This window comes from Pipistrellus kuhlii, unplaced genomic scaffold, assembly GCF_014108245.1.
Source record: "Pipistrellus kuhlii isolate mPipKuh1 unplaced genomic scaffold, mPipKuh1.p scaffold_m20_p_1, whole genome shotgun sequence".
Lineage (NCBI taxonomy): Eukaryota > Metazoa > Chordata > Mammalia > Chiroptera > Vespertilionidae > Pipistrellus > Pipistrellus kuhlii.
In genome coordinates this window covers 11,791,239-11,811,138 of record NW_023425404.1, presented here as the reverse complement: position 1 = coordinate 11,811,138, position 19,900 = coordinate 11,791,239, and the positions used below count along the sequence as shown (strand labels likewise).

The 19,900-nt window shown below is 58.8% G+C and overlaps 1 protein-coding gene and 1 long non-coding RNA gene across 3 annotated transcripts; one reads left to right on the top strand and one right to left on the bottom strand.

Annotated features, from left to right (window-relative positions):
• Positions 1-1,078: 1,078 nt before the first annotated feature.
• Positions 1,079-17,503, bottom strand: RPS6KL1 (ribosomal protein S6 kinase like 1). Of its 2 annotated transcripts, XM_036431242.2 has the most exons (10): positions 17,224-17,503; positions 15,461-15,585; positions 14,195-14,287; positions 8,082-8,129; positions 7,578-7,710; positions 5,552-6,172; positions 4,388-4,477; positions 4,145-4,227; positions 2,654-2,749; positions 1,079-2,358 (listed from the first exon to the last, which is right to left on the bottom strand). In XM_036431242.2, the coding sequence occupies exons 1-10, from the start codon at positions 17,486-17,488 to the stop codon at positions 2,248-2,250; spliced, it is 1,665 nt and encodes a 554-aa protein (XP_036287135.1). In that variant the 5' UTR covers positions 17,489-17,503; the 3' UTR covers positions 1,079-2,247. The 2 variants fall into 2 exon arrangements, with proteins under 2 accessions (XP_036287135.1, XP_045434597.1); XM_045578641.1 differs by lacking the exon at positions 1,079-2,358 and having other exon boundaries at positions 4,357-4,477.
• Positions 15,448-16,510, top strand: LOC118715271. Its single transcript, XR_004986831.1, has 2 exons — positions 15,448-15,532; positions 16,206-16,510. It is a non-coding gene; the product is annotated as an uncharacterized LOC118715271 (long non-coding RNA).
• Positions 17,504-19,900: the final 2,397 nt, after the last annotated feature.

Below are 19,900 nucleotides of genomic sequence, written 5' to 3'. Positions count from 1 at the left end.
GTGCCATCTCTGGAGGTCTGTCCCAGGAACAGAGTGGCTCTCCGAGGGTAGAATTTGGGTTCAATGAAAGGAATTTTAGAATTTTCTAGGTCCAGAACCTGGTGCTAGAAGCTTTCGTTTCTCTAGTAAACCTATTAAGGAGGTATATTGTAAGCCCCATAAGGTCTGGGGCTACAGGATTCAAAACTTCGAGCCTGGCTCAGTGCCACATGTATGGTGTCTATTGCATAGATGGGGCCCAGAAGTTCCAGAAGCAACTCGGACCTACAGCAGTGGTTGGAGGAGGTCTGGCCTGACTTAGGGAGCGTAGCAAACGGAAGACTGGGCAGGCTCCACTAGGCTCCCACCAGATCTTGTCATTAACCTCGTGTGTGTGTGTGTGTGTGTGTGTGTGTGTGTTTTCAGAGGAAGGGAAAGGGAGAAACATGATGAGAATCATAGATCAGCTGCCTCTTGCACACCCCCAGCAAGCCTGCAACCCAGGCATGTGCCCTTGACTGGAACCCAGGAACCTTCAGTCTGCAGGCTGATGCTGCATCCACTGAGCCAAATCAGCTAAGATGTCATTAACCTCTTTGAGTAGGAGCCACTGTCTTAGTAATAGTTTACTGAAGATTAAACTCTTCCCCCTAGGCACCATGACCCTCTTCTGAGGCTTGTCTTTTATTTCCCTTAGAGGCCAATGCCCCTCCATGCCAGCACTTCCCCTTAGGCTCAATGCTACTCAGCAGGGCACAGGCTGGCATGTGGGTGGGTCTACCACCAGCCCTGCTTCCTAAGTCACTGCTGAATATCATGGAGCTTTGGGGGAGCCTTCCAATCTTCTTGTTCATACAGGGTAGCTCTCCTTGCATTAATGAGGCAAGAATACCACAGGCAACATCAGGCTTTATTGGGGGCAAGAGGGTATGGTCAAGCCCCAGAGAAACCAGGACCATACCAGGCTATGCTTCCCCATGTCCTCTGCCCAAGTCACTCCAGCCTCCCTCATGGAATGGAGATGAGTGTCAAGGGCGCCACCTGGTGGTGTTACAGACACAGGCAAGGGGTTGGGGATAGAGGTCTGGTGAAAGTTGAAGTTGCCACACCCCAGTGACAGGATGAGTCCTGAGAAGAAAAAGCCCCCAAACCTGAGGAGGGAATTGTATTTGGGGTAACTACTTATCCCAGTTCTTCAGAGACCAGAAACATCTTGCTTCTGGCTAAGCCTGGGCAACCATTCTCTGTGTTGTGATTCATTTCAAAAGGGGATGAAGTCACAGTAGGCAATGAATTGAGTGGACCCTCAAGACTAAAATGCGAAATGGTAAATAGGACCAATGCCTGAGAAGGGAATCCTAATGAGTCCGGCTTATCTTAGCAGCTTCCCACTGGAGGCTAACTGTGGTCTCTCAGACCCATGGGGCAGGCTCCCCTTTCTCTCCACCCTGGGGAGGGGAGATCTTTCTCTGCTTCCAAAATTGCTCTAATTGGCAAAGGTGCCCTCTCCCCTCCTCCTAATCCCTGTTCCCTCCCCCACACCCCTCTTCCTTTTCAGAGTCTGAAACTGCAAGACAGGGGCATGGTCAGGAGGGGGAGTGGGTCACCCTGTTCCCCACCTCACTGCCTGCTCACAGCAGACGTCTTCCCTGCGCCCCCGGCCTCCCCACCCCCTGCAGGAGGAGTCTGAGAGAAGAGGCCACTATTTACGTGGCTAAGGTATCAACCAGGGCAGCCCTAACTTGAGCCCACTAAGCCAGTGGACCAGTATCCTGAGATAAGTCTCCAGGGATGCCCCAAGTAGGGCACAACACGGCAGGTAGCGAATAACAAAACCTCAAGGTTAGCTCAGCAAGTGGTGAGTACTTCGGAGCGAATGTGACAGAAGGCACCCTTTGAACGGGGTAGGTCCGTGTTCAAGGCTCAGGGTGTGTGCTCCACAGGTCTCTGTGGACCGATGGGTGGAGGGAGGGGCCCAAGCCACCTAGCAGGGTGAGCTCTGACCTGTCCCTTCCCCTCAGCAGTGACTAGAAAGGGTTCCTCCAAGAGCTGGCGGAGGACTCCCTAGGCCCCTCCTGGGCAGCAGCGACGATGGCCCACAGGAGGGAACAGAGCAGAGCAGGAGAGGCGGCTGACCCGCCTTCCTTGCAGAGGCCACTGATCAGAGTGACAGGATTAGGGTCAGCTCAGAGCGGCAGGATGGCAGACGAAGAGAAGAGAGGAGATCCAGGCCAGTCCAGCTGCCTCCATCGCCCACTCCGCCCTCTCTTACCCCACCAGCTTGCTCCACTGGATGGTACTGAAAAAGGGGTGGGTCTTGAGCCTGTTGACACCACCCCCTCCGGTTCCCAGGCGCCTGCTGGCATCGAACTGCAGTAGCTGTGGAGAAAGGCCCAGTCAGCGCCTGGCAGGCCTTCCCAGCCCCATTGCTGAGGGGTGGGCTGACTGCCAGGGACCTGTCACCATGGCCCCGTGGGCTCACTGCCTGCCAGCCCAGCCCACAGAACCCCCCGCTTTACCCTGGGGAACACTGGTGGTGTTTGGCCCCCAACATATAGAGAACTTTGTAACCTCTTGCACCCACATCAGCCATCCGGGAGCAGCTTGCTTGTTCACACACAGGGTTCTGCCCTCCCAGCGCCCGTCCACCCTCAGGCCAAGGGGCTGACCTCACCTCAGTCAGCAGGGAGGCAGCTGGGCGACTGAGCCACTCGGGCAGCTGGAGCTGGGTGTGGGGCTGGATTCCTGAGGGGTGGCTCTGGGAGAGGGCCTGCGAAGACACAGGGAGGGGCCTCAGGGGGCAAGCCCTGGAACATCGGTCCACCCCAGCGGCAGTCAGGATTTTACTGTTCCCTGTATCCCATTCCATGGGACGATGATGGCAAGGCAGGCCATTGGGTCTGCTTTGGATCAATTGTACGCCAGACGGCATTCGATGCCTGACAGCCATTCCACACATGCCCACAACCACTCTCCGAGGAAATACAAGTATCGCACTGGAGAGACAAAAGCAGCTGAGAGGTGAAGGGACTGGTGCTGAGGGTAGGGTTTGAACCCAGGTCCCTCTGGCTCTAAGCTCGCTCGATCCATTGCTCTTGGCTGCAGTCAGGACAGGCACTTCAGGATGAGTATTGGGACTTGTCTTCATACAGAAAAAGCAAAGAAACAAAAACCCTCCATGGGCCACTCATTTGGCAGCTGGCCATGGCATGCTGCTGCCGGGCCAAGGCCGGGCTGTGGTGAGGGAAGGCAGGGCCTCTCTGCCGCCAGCAGGGTGCAGCTGCGGAGAGCAAGGAGGTCTGTCTGGAGGTCAGGGTGAGCTGCAAGAAGAGACCAGGAGGAGGGCGAGAAGCTCAGGCTGGAGAGGTGGCGGGAGGCTGCGAGGGGAGAGCAGCTCTGTTTGCAGCCAGGGCTCCGAGGCCCCGGGCGACGGGGCAAACGCAGGTGGCAGCCACGGTGAGGTCAGATCTGGGCTTCAGGTCACACTGCTTCCTCTCTGGCTCTTTCCTGCTTCAAGGCGGTCCGGCCTTTCCCTCGCTGTCTGACCTCACCAGCCCCAGGTGCAGAGCTGAGCTCATCGGGGCGGACGGAGGGCAGAGGCCGCCATCCTGAGCGAGGAGGGTGTTTGCGGAGGGAAACATTGAGCCCTTTGGCTGACCCAGGCTGGACGGACAGCGGCCGGCCTGCACCCAGGAGGCCCTCTCTCCTGCTCTTCAGCCAACGCCTGGGGGTTACAGCCCAGGAGGCTGTCGGGTGGGAAGCGAGCAGTGGGAAGCGCTGAGGGGGTGAGCCAGCGTGTTTCAGGGAAGAAGGGCTGTCCTCTTGCACCCTTCCTCCAGACCTGGGCCCAGGCTGCTCTTCCAGAAACCTGCCCTGCCCACCCCCGCTCAGCTCTCGCCCACGGAAGTTGGCAGGCTCACCAGCTACAGCCACTAGTATTGGGGGCGGGGATGGGGGGATGAAGTGGGCCCACGGCCTGGGTGGCAGTGGCTCCCTGTGGGGGTGAGCTGGGGAGGGCAGCTGAGCTGGCAGGACACCTAGTCCCAGGGCCAGGTTCTGGAGCACCAGGCAGCCTGAGTCCCCCATGGGCTGGTTGTATTGAGCCCAGGCCACCCTGTCCTCAGTGACTGCCCACAAGGGCCCCACCCCCTGCCCCGCCACTCACCGTGCCAGTCAGCAGCTCATACAGCAGAGACCCAAAGCTCCACCAGTCACAGGCTTCCGTCAGCTCGGAAATGCCACCCACCTCTGCGGGAGCAAGAACGCAAATGTCCCCACCTTCCCCACGAAGGCGGGTCTCCCCTCCAGTCATCCTACCCAGACACAGCCCATCCCCTCTGTCACCCTCAGCCCCCCTGCCCCCCCACGTTCACCCACACAAAGGCCCCGGGGTCCAGGCCCCCCTTGCCTGGGGCACTGTAGAGGTTGTCCACAGCCTCTCTGCAGCACTGGGGCTCCACCTCGGACCACTGGCCGAAGTACGTGAGCCGAATGTGACCTTCCCGTCCAGCGTGGGCAGGGGATGGGATGGGGACAGAAAATACCATTAGTCACCGCTGAGCAGCTGGCCTGGGGGAGGGGGCTCCAGCACGCCCCCCACACACAAGGCAGGAGCCACCGGCCTCGCTAAGCATGGCCTCCCGAGGGGCATGCAGCCCCGAGGCCCGGAGACAACTGGGTATTCATAGGAGCTGCTGCCCTGGACTCCTGGGCCTGAAGGGGAGTTGGCGGGTGAGGGGGTGGGGGGACAGAGAAGGGGCTGGCTGGTGTGGCTCAATGGTTGAGCATCCACCTATGAACCAGGAGGTCACGGTTTAATTCCCAGGCAGGGCACATGCCTGATTGTGGGCTCGATCCCCTGTATGGGGTGTGCAGGAGGCAGCCGATCAATGATTCCCTCTCATCACTGATGCTTCTCTCTCCCTCTCTGAAATCAAGACAAATACATATTAAAAAAAAAAAAAAAAAAAAAAAGGCTGGGGGAGCCGTAACTGGTTTGGCTCAGTGGATAGAGTGTCGGCCTGTGGACTGAAAGGTCCCAGGTTTGATTCCGGTCAAGGGCATGTACCTGGGTTGCAAGTACATCCCCAATAGGAGGTGTGCAGGAGGCAGCTGGTCGATGATTCTCTCTCATCGATGTTTCTTTTTTTTTTTTTTTTTTTAATATATTTTATTGATTTTGTACAGAGAGAAAGGGAGAGAGATACAGAGTTAGAAACATCGATGAGAGAGAGTCATCGATCAGCTGCCTCTTGCACACATCCCACTGGGGATATGCCCGCAACCAAGGTACATGCCCTTGACCGGAATCGAACCCGGGACCCTTCAGTCCCCAAGCCGACGCTCTATCCACTGAGCCAAACCGGTTTCGGCATCTCGTCGATGTTTCTAACTCTATCCCTCTCCCTTTCTCTCTGTAAGAAATCAATAAAATATATTTTAAAAAATAAAATAAAAAAAGGCTGGGGGAAGCAGATCACCTCCACCCTTCCCTTGAATCCGTGGCACTCTCCTCTGTCTGGAGGCTTTGGGGGCCCCCCACTGTACTCCCCTCCCCAGGCCGGGCACCTACCTGCCTGGTCCAGGAGCAAGTTCCGGGGGTTGAGGTCCCGGCACAGCACCCCCTGCTGGTGCAGCGCCTCCAGGGCCACCAGCAGCTCCGCCGCCCACTGCTTGGCCTGCTCTTCCCTCACGCTCCAGGCGCCCCCGCCGGGCCCCCGGCCGGCCGTGTCCGCGGAGGGGCAGCTGGGACCTCTGCTGCGGCCACAGCCCCCCAGCACCCGGCCCGCCCCCTCGCGGACCCAAGAGAGCCCCCAGGGGGACCCAGTGTCTGAGTTCCGGCCAGGTTCTCTCCGGGCCGGGAGGCGCAGGCGGCCACCGGGAGCCTTCGGAGGGTCCGAGGAGCAGGAGGAGGAGCAGGGGGTGCTGGTCCTGGCTGAGGGCGCACCTTCAGCCTCTCGCTGGGGTCCGACGGGCGGCACCTGCCTGGCTGGGGCGAAGCTCCGGCAAGTCCAGGGAGAGTCCAGGGGCACTGGGTCCTGCAGGCAGGTGTGGCCAGCGGGCAGCGACGTTGGGGGCCGGATGCTGAGGCGGGGGTTGAGCTGAGCCTTCCTCCTCTCCCGGCTGGAGCCAGGCTTGGGCCCGGCCTGCTGGGGGCGGGCCTGGGAGCGCAGGTGGGACCAGAGCGTGCCTCCTGGCCGGGCAGAAGGGAGAAGAGCGTGGGCACCAGGTCCCGGTCTGCCCTGCGGCCTCTGCTCCCCGCCCCCGGAGCCTGACCCTCGAATGACCTCTCCTTCCTGTCACTCCCCTAGAGAGGGCCAGCCTCCCAATCTGGCACAAAATAGGTGCGTACCCCCTAAGGCACACGTGTCAAACACAAGGCCCGCGGGCCAAATCCGTCCCGCCAGGCCTTGCAATGTGGCCCGCACCGCGCTGTCATCACTGCACTCCGCTGCGTTTCCATCACAATGATAGTTTATGACTGTTCAGTAAACCATTCGGCCCGCGATTTAGGCTGGATTTTAGATTTTGGCCCCTTCTCTGATTGAGTTCGACACCCCTACCCTAAGGAAATGTACGTTATTGCTAACGTCCCTGGTTTTGGTGTTGGTTTACCAGTGTTCAATATGTTTTATACATAGATATTTTTAAAAAAATTTTAGGGAGGCGGAAACCGGTTTGGCTCAGTGGATAGAGCATCAACCTGCGGACTGAAAGGTCCCGGGTTCGATTCTGGTCAAGGGCATGTACCTTGGTTGCGGGCACATCCTCAGTAGGGGGTGTGTAAGAGGCAGCTGATCGATGACTCTCTCTTATCGATGCTTCTAACTCTCTATCCCTCTCTCTTCCTCTCTGTAAAAAAACAATAAAATATATTTTTAAAAAATAAATAAAAAATTTTAGGGAGAATAATACAATAAAATGTAAGTTAGTGAAATAAAAGAAGGCCAGGTACGGACCTGTGATGACTCCATGTCATGACCTAGCATGTGCACCTCATTAAAAAAAATCTCATCACCTGCCCAAGCTGGTTTGGCTCCGTGGAGAGAGCGTTGGCCTGAGAACTGAAGGGTCACTGGTTCGATTCCCGTCAAAGGCACATGCCCTGTTGTGTGCTCGATGCCCAGTAGGGGGCGTGCAGGAGGCAGCCAGCCAATGATTGTCTCTCATCATCAATGTTTCTATCTCTCTCTCGCCCTTCCTCTTTGAAATCAATAAAAATATATATTTTTTAAAAATTTTTATCACCCTAACAGGAGATCAATAAATATCTGCTACATGACCAGCTCCTGATCTTACAGCTTCAGAACCACCATCCCACACAGTGCTCCGAGGGATGGGCGCAGACTAGAAAGAGGAAGAGAGCCATGACTGGAGGAAATGGTGACAAAGGGGGCATCTAAATGCCCTCTCGCCAGCCCTACGGGCACATCCTCCCCAGGCCATCCCTGCCCCTCTGAGACCCACACAGCCTGACCCGGCCGCCACCCGCCAGCAAAGCCGGGCCCAGGTCTGCCTGCACACTCAGTGCAGGTTACCCCTCCCCCCAGTTCAGGCATTTTAAGGGAAGGCGAGGGGACACCTCCCGGGGCCCTCACCTGGCACATGCTCCAGGTGCAGGAAGATGGAGTCCTCGCTGACGAAGTACCGCAGCAGCTTGGTCATGTAGGGGACGCCGTGCGGGATGATGGTCAGCCGCTCCTGGCTCGCCGTGGGACACCTGGACAGGCTCTGGGGAGGGGGCAGGCCAGAGGCTGCTCTGTGAGGGGACGTCAGAGCCCCGGCTTCAGTGGCAACCGGATGAGGGGCGGGAGCCAGCCACCCTGAGGAGCCACTGCTCCACTTCCTGCCCTGGCCCCCACCCCTGTCTTCCCTATGCCACCCAGGGCCTCCACCTCCCGGGCCAGGGAGGGGCAGTGAAGTGTGAGTGTCTGGAGGGCCCCGGCATGCTCAGGGCAGGACGAGTGGCTTTCCTGTTTGGAGGGGGCACGGATGTCAGATAGAGGTTCTGAGTCGGGGGTTCCCTAGAGGGTAGTGGGGTCTAAGAGCTCTGAGAAAGTCCCAAGGGGAATGCAGCATGGAGAGGGCTGGGTGGCACCTGCCTTCACCACGAAGGTCCCTCCGGTCGCCGGGTCCTGGACCAGCTGCACCTGCCAAGGTCCAGGAGGCATTGGTCAAGCACATGCTGGTTCCCGGGGCTCCACGGCCCTCATGCCAGCCCCCAGCTTCCTCCCGAGGCCGACTCACTCCAGGGGCAAGGAAGGCAGGCCCCCAAACTGACACTCATCCTGTCCTGCTCACCCGCCCTCCTTAGACCTGCAGGCCTTAGCTCATGTGCCGCTGCCTCCAGGAAGCCTTCCCGGCCCTCGGGTGCTCTCCAAGCTCACCCTAGGGGAGCCTTATCACACGGTGTCTAATTTCCCATCTCCCCCCTGCACTGTGAGCCCCAGGAGGACAGGAAGCCAACGGACCAGCTCTGTTTCCAGAGCACACATCCATGGTGAGGGGCCCAGCCTGCAGGGTGTGAGGGTGTCACGGATGGCAACGACCTCAGAGCCAGTTACGTCCTCTGATCGTTCATTTCCCAGGTGGAAAGCGGAGGCTCTGAGAGTGTGGCCCAGGCCACTAAGTGCCTGGGCGGGAGTGCTCTCTCAGGTCTCTTCCCCTGATGCCCACCCTTCTTTTATTTATTTTTAAAATATATTCCTTATTGGTTTTTTTTTTACAGAAAAGAAGGGAGGGGGATAGAGAGTCAGAAACATCGATGAGAGGGAATCAGCAATCAGCTGCCTCCTGCACACCCACTACTGGGGATGTGCCCGCAACGAAGGTACATGCCCTTGACCGGAATCGAACCTGGGACCTTTCAGTCCACAGGCCGACGCTCTATCCACTGAGCCAGACCATCCAGGGCCCACCCTTCTTTTCAATAGTTCTCTCTGGAGGCTGCCTTCGGAGACCAGTCCACTCCTCCCAGTGGTTTTGTTCAGAGGCAGCGCCTTGTAGCAAGTTGGGTCCTTGCCTCTTCTTGTGGTGGGCAGGGTGGACCCCAGGCCCAGGAGAGGGCATGCCGAGCATGTGGGGGGCGGGGAGAGAAAATGGCCCAGATTAGGGGCCGGCGGAACAGGACCACCTGGTGAGGTTGACTCCTTGCAGACACTCCCTGTGGGGGGTGTGGAGCCCGCCCTAAGGCCAGACCCCTGGGCAGTGAAGCCTGAGCCTGGTAGGAACTGGGCTAGGATCTTGGGCAAGTGAGTTGGTTTTCTCATCCACCAAAGAGTGATTGCAAATGCCCCCCTGCCTGCATCACTGGTTTGGTTGATGCCATTTGTGAATGTAAAGGTCGTGAGCATGCCAGTTACCACATCTGCCAAGTCACAGCACCTCTCTGAACCTTGTTTCCTTAACTGCAAGTTGGGGTGATAGCAGTACCCCACCTGGAGGTCACTAGGATTCTATAAAGCAGACAACTCAAGTAGAGCAGCAACCTGTGCCTGCCATGAACACGCCCTCGATAATCTGTAGTGATTATTATTATTATTATTAAGAAACCCCACTGGCTAGGGAGCACTTACTCTGTGCTAAATGCTTTACATGATTTAGTCCCGTAGCCCTACTTGATGAGTGCTATTGGTGACCCATTTTATTGATGAAGAAATTGAAGTTAAGCCAGGCCTGTGTTGCTCAGTGATTAAGCATCGACCTATGAACCAGGAGGTCACGGTTCGGTTCCCAATCAGGGCACATGCCTGGGTTGTGGGCTCCACCCCCAGGAGGATTGTGCAGGAAGCAGCCAATCAAGATTCTCTCATCACTGATGTTTCTATCTCTCCCTTTTCCTTCCTCGCTGAAATCAATAGAAATTTATTTATTTATTTATTTATTTATTGAGAAATGAAGGTTCAGAGAGGTTATGTTGCCCACGATCCCACTCCTAAGAAGGGGTAGAGCCGGGACTCGAATCCAGGCGGGCTGATCCTGGAGCCGTGGAGAGTACCTGCCAGTGGGGGCACCAGCAGCTCACTCTGGGCCCGAAGGTCCCCATCACCAGGGAGGCGAAGGCGGCGGGCTCTGTGCAGCCGGAGTGAGGGGGCTCGTCCTCCAAGAGCCACAGACGGAGCCCAGCCCAGCCCCACTCCTTGGCCCAATCTGTACGATGTTTGAGAAAAAAACTCCGGGGTCATCTGGGAGAACTGTTTCCCACAAGCGCCGACACCCAGATAATTCCCCACTGCCCCTTGCCAAGTGGGGCTTCCTACTCCCTCGTCCTGGACACGGCCCTGGCGTTCACAGAGTCCAGAAACCAGCCAGGAAGGCAGGGGCAGTGAGAAATAAAACTTAACCAAGGCCGAAACCGGTTTGGCTCAGTGGATAGAGCGTCGGCCTGCAGACTGAAAGGTCCCAGGTTCGATTCCCGTCAAGGGGATGTACCTTTGGTTGCGGGCACATCCCCAGTAAGGGATGTGCAAGAGGCAGCTGATGGATGTTTCTCTCTCATCGATGTTTCTAGCTTTCTATCCCTCTCTCTTCCTCTCTGTAAAAAAAAAAAAAAAAATCAATAAAATATATTAAAAAGAAGAAAAACTTAACCAGGACATTGAAACAAGTGGGTTAAACTCTATCTGTGTACTAAAACCTACTGATCTGGAAAGAATTCGACCAGAACATTAGCAGTCCTTATCTTGGAGCGAGGTAGGAAGGTGGGGAATTGTTTCTGTTTTAAATGCCTTCCTCCTTCATGTTGTCTCAAAAGGGGTACCAGGGAGGGCATTTTCCCATTAAACCAAGGAAACGAAAATTCCCCTTCCTCCTTTCAACACCCTCCGGTCCCGTGGCCTCTGTGGACCCCGTTTCACGCTCCGTAAGACAGCTCCTCGCAGGAGCCCTCCCAGAGGAGCTTTGGCCGAGCGGGGAAACTCCATCCGCACCGTCCCATGTGGAAGCCATTAGCCACGTGTGGGTATCGAGCCTTGAAATGTGGCTGGCGCAGCTGCTGCCGTGTCTTTGCTGAGACACAGGAACCCTTTCTGTAAAAACGCCCGACGTGTCCAAACCCCAGGAGGGATCTCTCACCGAGCTCACAGGCCCCCACGTTGCAAACGGGCTTGCAACATGCAAGGTCCGCAGGGGCCAGGCCTGTGGGCCACACGAGCAGGGCGGGGACGGGGCGAAGCCGAGGGATGCAGCCCCTGAGAGCAGCCGGCCCTTCCTCCACTCCCTCGAGCCAGCCTCTCCAGGCCTCTGGCTTTTGAGGAGAAGCAGGAGAGCTGGACGTTTATATGAAACTTGCCAACTTTTCAATGTTGGTAACTAATAAATTAAAAAAAAAACACACCCCTGTGTTGGAGCCAAAAAACAAGAAGTGACTTGAGTGACCTTTTCCTTCCCCATCCTTGACTCAGACGCCTGGGTATGCTGGCCCACTGCCTCCCTCGTCCTTGACCAGCCACCTCTGCTCCCTGCCACCCTCTCTGCCTGCCAGTACCTCTTCAGCCCTGGAGGCCCTCTCCCCTGACAACGGGGCACCTCAGGGGATGTCGGGCTGCCTGAGCCAGCCCTCTGCCCTCCCTGGCTGTGCTGCCCCAGCGCTGCCCTCCCGCCCGGAGCTGCCTGGGCAGAGCCGCCGAACGGGACGCCGTGAGGCACATCCAGGCCTGGCGGCCGGGACCCGGCCCCAGGCTCCCCACCACCGCTCCTAATTTGGGGACACGCGGGAGAAGGAAACGGGATCTCTGGAGGGGGGTGGAGCAGGAGCGCAGGGCGATCCCGGACGGATCGGCGGCTGGCCACACGCACGGGCCTCAGAACGCCGGGCTCTGAGAACGCTCTGCACGCACGGGGCGACCTGGGCTTGAGCACACGAGGGGCGTCCTGTCACAGACCTCCCTCCCAGCAACGCAAGGTGCCCGTCTGCACCCCAAAACTCCTGTAACTTAAAAAGCAGAGCAGCGTGACGCCCACTCACTGCTTCCCAAACCTGTTTCCCCCGGAACGCCACCCTGCACGGCGCCCGGGCTCCGTGGGGTCCCCCGTAGGGAGACGGCGGCGGCGGTCACCTCCCGGCCTGGCCGAGTCACATGGACTAGTTGGCGGGCGGGCGGGCAGGCTGCACAGACGGAGCCTGACTGGGCCTTGCTGACCTACTGGGGTCCGTTCCAGGGGCCTGGGAGTAGCCGATGGAGCAAGAGCAAGGCTGGGGACGGGAAGCCCGCATGCCACCGACTGGCACTTGTCACTCGCACCGAGAGCCGTCAGACACGCATCACGGGTTTTAGCCAGGCCTTTCCCCTAAATTATCTCACTCTAGTTCCCACATCACCCCGTGCGGGGAGGAGCCTCACCCCACCGGCCGGCGAGCGCTGAGGGTGAAGGACCTGCCCTTGGCCGCCCGTGTGCCGCCCCGACAGACCTCCCCCTCCGGCGAGTGCAGAAGCTCACACCGGCCTCTCTGCTCTGTGGCTCCAGCCCCGGCAGAATCCCCTGTGAGTGCCTGACTGGTCTGGCTCAGTGGCTAGAGCGTCAGCCTGCGGACCTGTGGACTGAGGGGTCCTGGGTTCGATTCCGGTCAAGGGCATGCACCTTGGTTGTGGGCACATCCCCAGTAGGGAGTGTGCAGGAGGCAGTTAATGGATGTTTCTCCCTCATCGGTGTTTCTAACTCTCTATCCCTCTCCCTTCCTCTTTGTAAAAAAAATAAATAAATAAAAATAAAAAAATAAATAAAAATAAAAAAATAAATCAATAAAATATATTTAAAAAAAAAAAATCCCCCATGAGTGTCTGAATTACAGATCCCTGGCTCCACCCCAGAGATTCTGGCTCCAGGCGCCTGCATGTTGGGGGAGGCCCCCAGGTGATCCTGACAAACAGCGGGTGTGAGAAAGAGCTTCTCCCGTGATACCCAGGCAGCCCTGGGTGGGAGCAGAGGGCACCGAGCGCCGGCTCTGCGGAGGAAAAGGGGCCACAGGCGGAACCAGACAAGCTCAGGGACTGAAATTAACCGCACCGGGCGGTCTGAGCATAAAGCTTCCCAACTGAAGGAGCGTCCCATCCCAGGCCTATCGCTTCCTTGACAAATGCCAGTCTTTACCTGAAGTGAGCCTGTCTGTCTTTTTTGCATCTGAGGTAACGAACCTTGGAAATGTCAGCATTATCTCCTTTACAGACCCCTCCGGGATCCACCTCCCACCGGGTCCGGAGACCACAGTGCCCCTCACGGTGTCCTGTTCCCGGACTACGCTCTCTGTGTGCTGAAAACGCTCCTCCATGCCTGCCGGTGCCCTCCTCTGGAAAGGAAGTATGTGTCTATCCATTCTACTTTCTCCCAAACAACAAACATTTCTCCTAGCTGCTCTCTCCTGCCTCCCTAATCTATCACCCATGAAGTTTAAGTAACCAAACCCCTGGTCTTCCCCTTTAATTCTGAGCTACGGAATAAGTGGTAAAACTGCCTTTTTTTTTTTTTTTTTTCTGGAACATTTTCTCAGTCCATTGGGGTTTCGCTTCCCCTCAACTGTCATCAGTTTGGCTCAAATAAACTCATAAAAATTCGTACAGGTTTGGACATTTCTTATGTCGACAGCTCCCACCTCATTTGACCCAACTGTTTGCCCTGCTGACCCCGCGCTGAGGGTGCCAGGTACGGGCTGGGATGTCAGGTCCTAGCCTCCTGTCTGCCTGCGTGAAGGGAAGGGCCCAGAGGGGTGAGGAGGAGGGTGGGGCCCGGAGAGAGGTGCACAGCGGCCAGGCCCCGGATGATGCCCGGGCCGGTGGGACACCCCGAGGACGGGTTTCTGGAGGTGAGCACCTTCCCGCCACGGGGACTTCCTGGCTGTGCTTGGTGGGGGACTCGGCTGCAGCCCTGGGGTGCCGGGGGAATGCGGGGTGGGGACCTGTGGGACGTGGGAGTGAGCAGTGTGGGGGCCGGATGCCCCGGGCACCGCGCCTCCTGTGGCTTCTGCCTTGAATCCCGGGGGGAGCAGTTTCCTGTGTCCGAGCTGGAGGGCTGTGGGAGGCGTTGACTGCCTCTTGGGCTCCCAGCCTCCTTCCCAGGACCTGACTGGTGTGAGCTGGGGGAGGCAGGGGAGCCACTGGGCACCGCTGGACACCTGCCCCTTTCCCGTCTCCCCCGAAGGACTGGGCGTGGTGCTCTCTCTGGCCACCCGTCACCCCCCGCACACACCATCCCCTCCCGCACGCGGGGCCGGCTGACTCACCTTCTCGATGACCCCGACCACCCGGCAGCCCCTCAGCTGCTCCAGGGCCGAGCTCAGCGTGCGGATGGGCCGGAGCCGAAGGCTGCTGAAACCCTGCGGAGGTGAGACAGGCACAGGGCCCAGCCCTCAGCGGCTGCTTCTCCGGGCCGAGGGCCGGGCCTCCAGCTGCAGGGGGAGCACGGGGAGCGGGCAAGAGTGGGGTGCGGTCCAACCGCCCCTCACAGGGACAGGCTGAGCAGAGAAGCTGGTCCTGACTTGGGGGGGGAGGCACACTGCCCTCTTCACTCAGCCCCCCAACTCTCAACCCCCTACCGCAGTGGTCCGCAAACTCCACAGAGCCAAATATCAACAGGACAACGATTGAAATTTCTTTTAAGAGTCAATTTTTTTAAAAACTTAAAACTTCTTCTAACGCCACTTCTTCAAAATAGACTCTCCCAGGCCGTGGTATTTTGTGGAAGAGCCACACTCCAGAGGTCAAAGAGCCGCATGTGGCTCACGAGCCGCAGTTTGCCGACTACTGCCCACCCCGCAGCCCTTCTCCAAGGCCCAGAAGCCACCCTTCGGGCTTCAGAAGCCGCCCTCGAAAGCGCCTCCAGGAGGCAGTGCTCCGGGGGCGGGGAGGAACCCTGGGAGCATGTGGGCCCCAGGGAACGTGCCTCGAAGACCCAGGCACGTGGCCCGGCACCCGGCTGGGGGGAAAGTGAGCCTAGGAGGGTGCGAGTGAGTGTCCTGGGCATGAGAGGTGGGCGTGTGTCTTCAACCCCCTCTGGGTGTGCACTGGGTTAGGGAAAGCCGCCTGGGGAGAGCATCTGGCACCGCTGTGTGTGCATGCGTGTGTATGCGCACACCGCGGTATTCGTGTCTGCTCCACATCCGGAGGCCCATTCACACACAAACAGCCCGGGGAGCCTGGGAGTGTGTGCACACGCGAGCCTGTGTGTGCGCCGTGTGCGAGGGCGGGGCGGTGTGTGTGTGTGTGTGTGTGTGTGTGTGTGTGTGTGTGTGTGTGTCCTCTGTGAGGGCGAGAGGCCGGCCTGCAGGATTCACTGCATGTTGGAAAGTGAATGAACCCTAGAGGGCGTGGGCGAGGGAGGAAGCCAACGGAGGGCCGGGGCACAGGCAGCCGGGGCACAGGCAGCCGGGGCACACGCCCCTGCCCCCCCTGCCGCCCAGCCCTCTGCCCGCGGGCCGGAGCCCTCCGCCCGGGCACACGCCCCTGCCCCCCTGCCGCCCAGCCCTCTGCCCGCGGGCCGCCCTCCTCACCGCGCCAGGGCTGGCCCCGCCGCCCAGGCTCCGCTGCAGGTGGCAGTTGAAGATCTCCTCCGCCCGCCGCAGGTACTTGGTGATTTTCAGCTTCACAGCCTCACACCGCTCCTTGTTGGGGTCAACTGTGGGGGGAGGGGGTTACCAGGGCCCACCCTGCTCCCCTCTCTGGCCCTGGAGGGCTGTGGTTCTAACTCCCCTTGCCTGCCCTCCGCCCTCCGCCCTCCACAGGTCAGGGTGCCTAGGTCTGAGGCTGGTCAGCAGATTCCCGCCCCCCATCTGTTCCCGAGCCCCTCCTCTAAGAAGGAGACCGGCGGGAGAGGAGGAAGGAAGATGGCAGGAGGGGTTGGGAGCCGGGGTCACCCCCGGCCTAGAGCGCCTTACAGCTGGCGCCCACCACCTCGCTGGCCGCCGCCTGGGAAGGGACAGAGTGGGATGCCCATGTCCGTTTCAGAGGAGGAGGCAGGAGCCCCGGGAGAACACGGCTGCCTTCCTCTCTGGTGCCCAGCGTGGAAAAGGCCAGAGGAGATCGGGATTGGAAGACAGAGGGGTCTGCTGGGCAGGCCTGAAGCCCAGGCACTGAGGGGCAGGTCAGCAGGAGGGCAGGAGGCACAAATCAGGGCTCAACTCTACCCGAGCCTGGCCACCAAGGCCCCCGGGTCCCACACTGGCCTCAGGGCTGGTCTCTCCCCCAGCTTGGAAATGCCTCACTTTGCCCTGAACAGGCTCCTACCCACCCCTCCAGCCTTCGCTGTTCTCTCTCAGGAGCTCTGCCCGGCCTTTCAGCTGGACAAGGCACATGCTGTTCTTCAGCGCTCCGATGAGAGTTTGGACTTCCAGAAAGTCCCCTATGCCGGCTGCGCCTGGACTCAGTCTCCCTCCCTTCACTTCCTCCTCATTGCTCTTCACACTTGAGACTGTAATTGCCCATCGTCCACTCATCAGCCTACCCCCATTACACACAGGCTTTGTAACTGCCCCGTGCCTGTTTCCTCATTTGGAAAATAGGAACAAAAATAGTTTTTGTGTACTTGGAGCTCCCTGCAACAACATACACAGCATCTTCCTCTACCGTGAGCTTCAGATGAGTGAATACAGCAAAGCCCTGCTCTGACCGGTTTGGCTCAGTGGATAGAGCGTCAGCCTTCAGACCAAAGGGTCTCAGGTTCGATTCCGGCCAGGGGGCATATGCCTGGGTTGTAAGCTCGATCCCCTGTGCAGGAGGCAGCCGATCAATGATTCTCATCATTGATGTTTCATTGATGTCTGTCTGTCTGTCTGTCTGTCTCTCTCTCTCTCTCTCCTTTCCACTTTGAAATCAATAAAAAATATTTTTTTAAAATACAGCAGCCGAAACCGGTTTGGCTCAGTGGATAGAGCATCGGCCTGCGGACTGAAGGGTCCCAGGTTCAATTCTGGTCAAGGGCACGTACCTTGGTTGTGGGCACATCCCCAGTAGGAGGTGTGCAGGAGGCAGCTGATCGATGACTCTCTCTCATCGATGTTTCTCTCTGTCTCTCTCCCTTCCTCTGTAAAAAAAAATCAATAAAATATATTTTTTAAAAAATAAAAAAAATAAATGCAGCAAAGCCCTTGGACCAGGGCCTGGCATGCCGGAACTGCTCCATAAACAGGAGCTTTTATTAGGGTCTTTCGGAGAGGCCTGCAGGCCGTGTTCACCCAGCACAGAGGGGCGGATGCAGGGAGCTCCACGGAGCCCTCCCTGCCCCGCCCCGCCCCGCCCCGCCCCGCCCGGCCCTGACCGTGCACGCCGCGCAGCAGGACGTCCACGCTGTTCTGGTAGTGGTTGAAGGCGGCCTCGTAGTCCTCGCTGACGTCGCGCTCCAGGGCCAGCCGGATCTGCGTGGCTGCGTCCACCAGGTAGTCGCGCTTGGCCGTGTCCGGCGGCCCCGGGGCCACCCGGTTGCGGATCTGCTCCAGGTACACACGGGCCTGGGACGGTGCTCGCGAGCAGGGCTCGGGCTCCTGCCCGGGGCCGGGGGGACACTCGCAGGCCACCAGGCTCATGGCGGCTGCCCTGCAGGGGCATGGGGGGATGAACAGGGGCATGGGGGGATGAACAGGATGAACAGGGGGCGTGGGGGAATGAACAGGGGCGTGGGGGGATGAACAGGGGCATGAGGGAGTGAACAGGGGCATGGGGGGATGAACAGGGGCATGGGGGGATGAACAGGGGTATGGGGGGATGAACAGGGGCATGGGGGGATGAACAGGGGGCGTGGGGGAATGAACAGGGGCATGGGGGGATGAACAGGGGCATGGGGGAATGAACAGGGGCATGGGGGATGAACAGGGGCATGGGGGGATGAACAGGGGCATGGGGGAATGAACAGGGGTATGGGGGAATGAACAGGGGCGTGGGGGGATGAACAGGGGCATGAGGGAGGACCCCATTGGGAACAACACCCCGTTTGCACCCTGGTTTCCTCCCCTGAATATTCAGAGGCGAACACCTTGGGGGCTGGAGGATCAGAGCGAATGGGGGTCAAGTCCTTTCACGGAGCCAGGTCTTTCCTAAGGGGTGGTAATAGAACAAGAACACGCTTGGGGCTCCTCCCTTTGATTCAAATTCTGCTCAGTGAGCATTTCTCGAGGACTTCCTAGGCGCTGAGCACTGGCGGGAACTGAAGATATCTGTGACCCAGAGCTGCCTTCATGGAGCAAACTCTGATTAATGTCTCCCTCCCTCTCTCTCTCTCTCTCTCTCTCTCTCTCTCTCTCTCTCTCTCTCTCCTACTTTGAAAAAAAAAAAAAAATCAAACACAGTACACGCAACGGAGGCCACACTCTGAGCAGAGGCAGAGCCATTCCTCACACGGTTCCCTCCATCCTGCCCGTTCTCCCCTCGCGGCTCCTCCCTGGGGAACCCCACTGTCCCTCCCCACTCAGCTGCAGACAGAGCGGCTGCCCCTGCTTTGTCTCCCTCTGCGCCGAGGTCAGTGTGGTCAGGGGTGAGGACCTCCCACACAGCCCAGCAGGGAGCTGGGCACGAAGCCAGGCCTTCGGGCCTGTGGGCAAGTGACATGCCTGAGGGGCAGATGGATGGGGTTAGAGGGAGGAGGGCAGGGCCTACTCAGCTCTGGGGATGGCTCTGAAGCCAGGAGCCCACGTGGCCAGAGACTGCACAGCAGCTCCTTTCGGAGTGTGTGGGACACACGCGGCCAAAGGGACAGAGAAGTGGCCGTGGCCAAGGACAGGGCCCGGAGAGAGGCCAGCAGAGCTGCCCCTGCCCCTCTCTGCACTGCAGGGGGCGCCCTTGCTCTGGGGCCCCATTGGGAAGGAGCAGGGCCTGAGCTCCCAATCGCAGGCATGCCCGCCTCTGGAGAGAAAGGGAGGAGGGAACAGGATGGGGCGTGGGGCGGGAAGGGAAACCCACATCTCGGGCCGGCGGGCAGCTGCTCCCTGGCCAGGCTGAGACCCGGAGGTGGAGGGAGGGAGGGAGGGAGGAACTCGGTCCAGCCCACCCGGGACAGGGCATGCAGCTCGGAGGCCTGAGGCCGGTCCTGCGGGGCAGAGCCTGGAGGGCAGAGCCGCAGGACGAGGCCTGCGCACGGAGAGCGGTGCGTCCGTCCAGCCCCTGAGCTCCAGGGGCGCGGGGGTGGGGTGGGGGGGCTCCCCGCTGGGGGCACCACTCCGCGGGGGTCAGGCCGAGGAAGGTGAGCTGGGGAGTGAGGGGAGGGGGTCTGGGAGGAGAGATGGTGAAGGGCCGGGCAAACACTGTACCTGCCCGAGCCAGGAGCTCTGTCCGCGCGGCCACGGAGCCACCACCACCGCCCCTTCACCTCTGCCGGCGATCCTGCACCCGGACCCCGGCTCTGCGCCCTCCAGCCGGGTGCAGGCTTCTTGCCGGGTGCAGCCAGCCATTGGCTGCAGATGAGCTCAGCCTCTAGCTGTTAGAATAAACCGCCAATCAGCGCCCAGCTCGGCTACGGCCGGCCCCCAAAGCCACAGCGTAGGCGAGGCGAGGCGGAGCGCTGGGGGTGGGGTGGGGGTAGGGGGCAGGCTTGGGGAGGGGCAGGCTTGGGGAGAGGGTGGGGTCAAGGGCCTCTGTGGGCTTTGTTCACTGGTGTACCCTAAGTGCCCAGAACAGCATCTGGCACACAGTATTGCTAAAGTAAGTATTTGCTGAATGAATGAACGAATGAATGAGCTTTGAAGTGTTTGAAGAGGGCAGTAGAGGAGTGTGTTCTGGGCGAAAAATATCTATAAACGCCCCCAACAAAGCAAGGGAGAAGAATAAAATCTGCACATCAAAAGGAGACTATAAAATCATCTGATAAAACTTAATGCTCATGCATGATATAGCCAAAACTCTTTGCTGAACAAAATCTAAACAAACTCGTGAACTTAATCCTCAACTTGAGAAAGGATTATCTGCTAGAAACTTGGAGCATATGTGATGCAACTTCCATCCTGCGC

What these genes read in the sequence shown, in the direction of transcription:
- RPS6KL1 (XM_036431242.2), bottom strand. Translation starts at nt 17,488, where the DNA reads ATGAGCCTGGTGGCCTGCGAGTGTCCCCCCGGCCCCGGGCAGGAGCCC. An exon ending in TGGTCGGGGTCATCGAGAAG is followed by an intron (nt 8,130 to 14,194) that starts GTGAGTCAGCCG and finishes GGACCTTGGCAG; the next exon opens with GTGCAGCTGGTCCAGGACCC. An exon ending in GCACCTGGAGCATGTGCCAG is followed by an intron (nt 6,173 to 7,577) that starts GTGAGGGCCCCG and finishes CTGCCCGGCCAG; the next exon opens with GAGGCACGCTCTGGTCCCAC.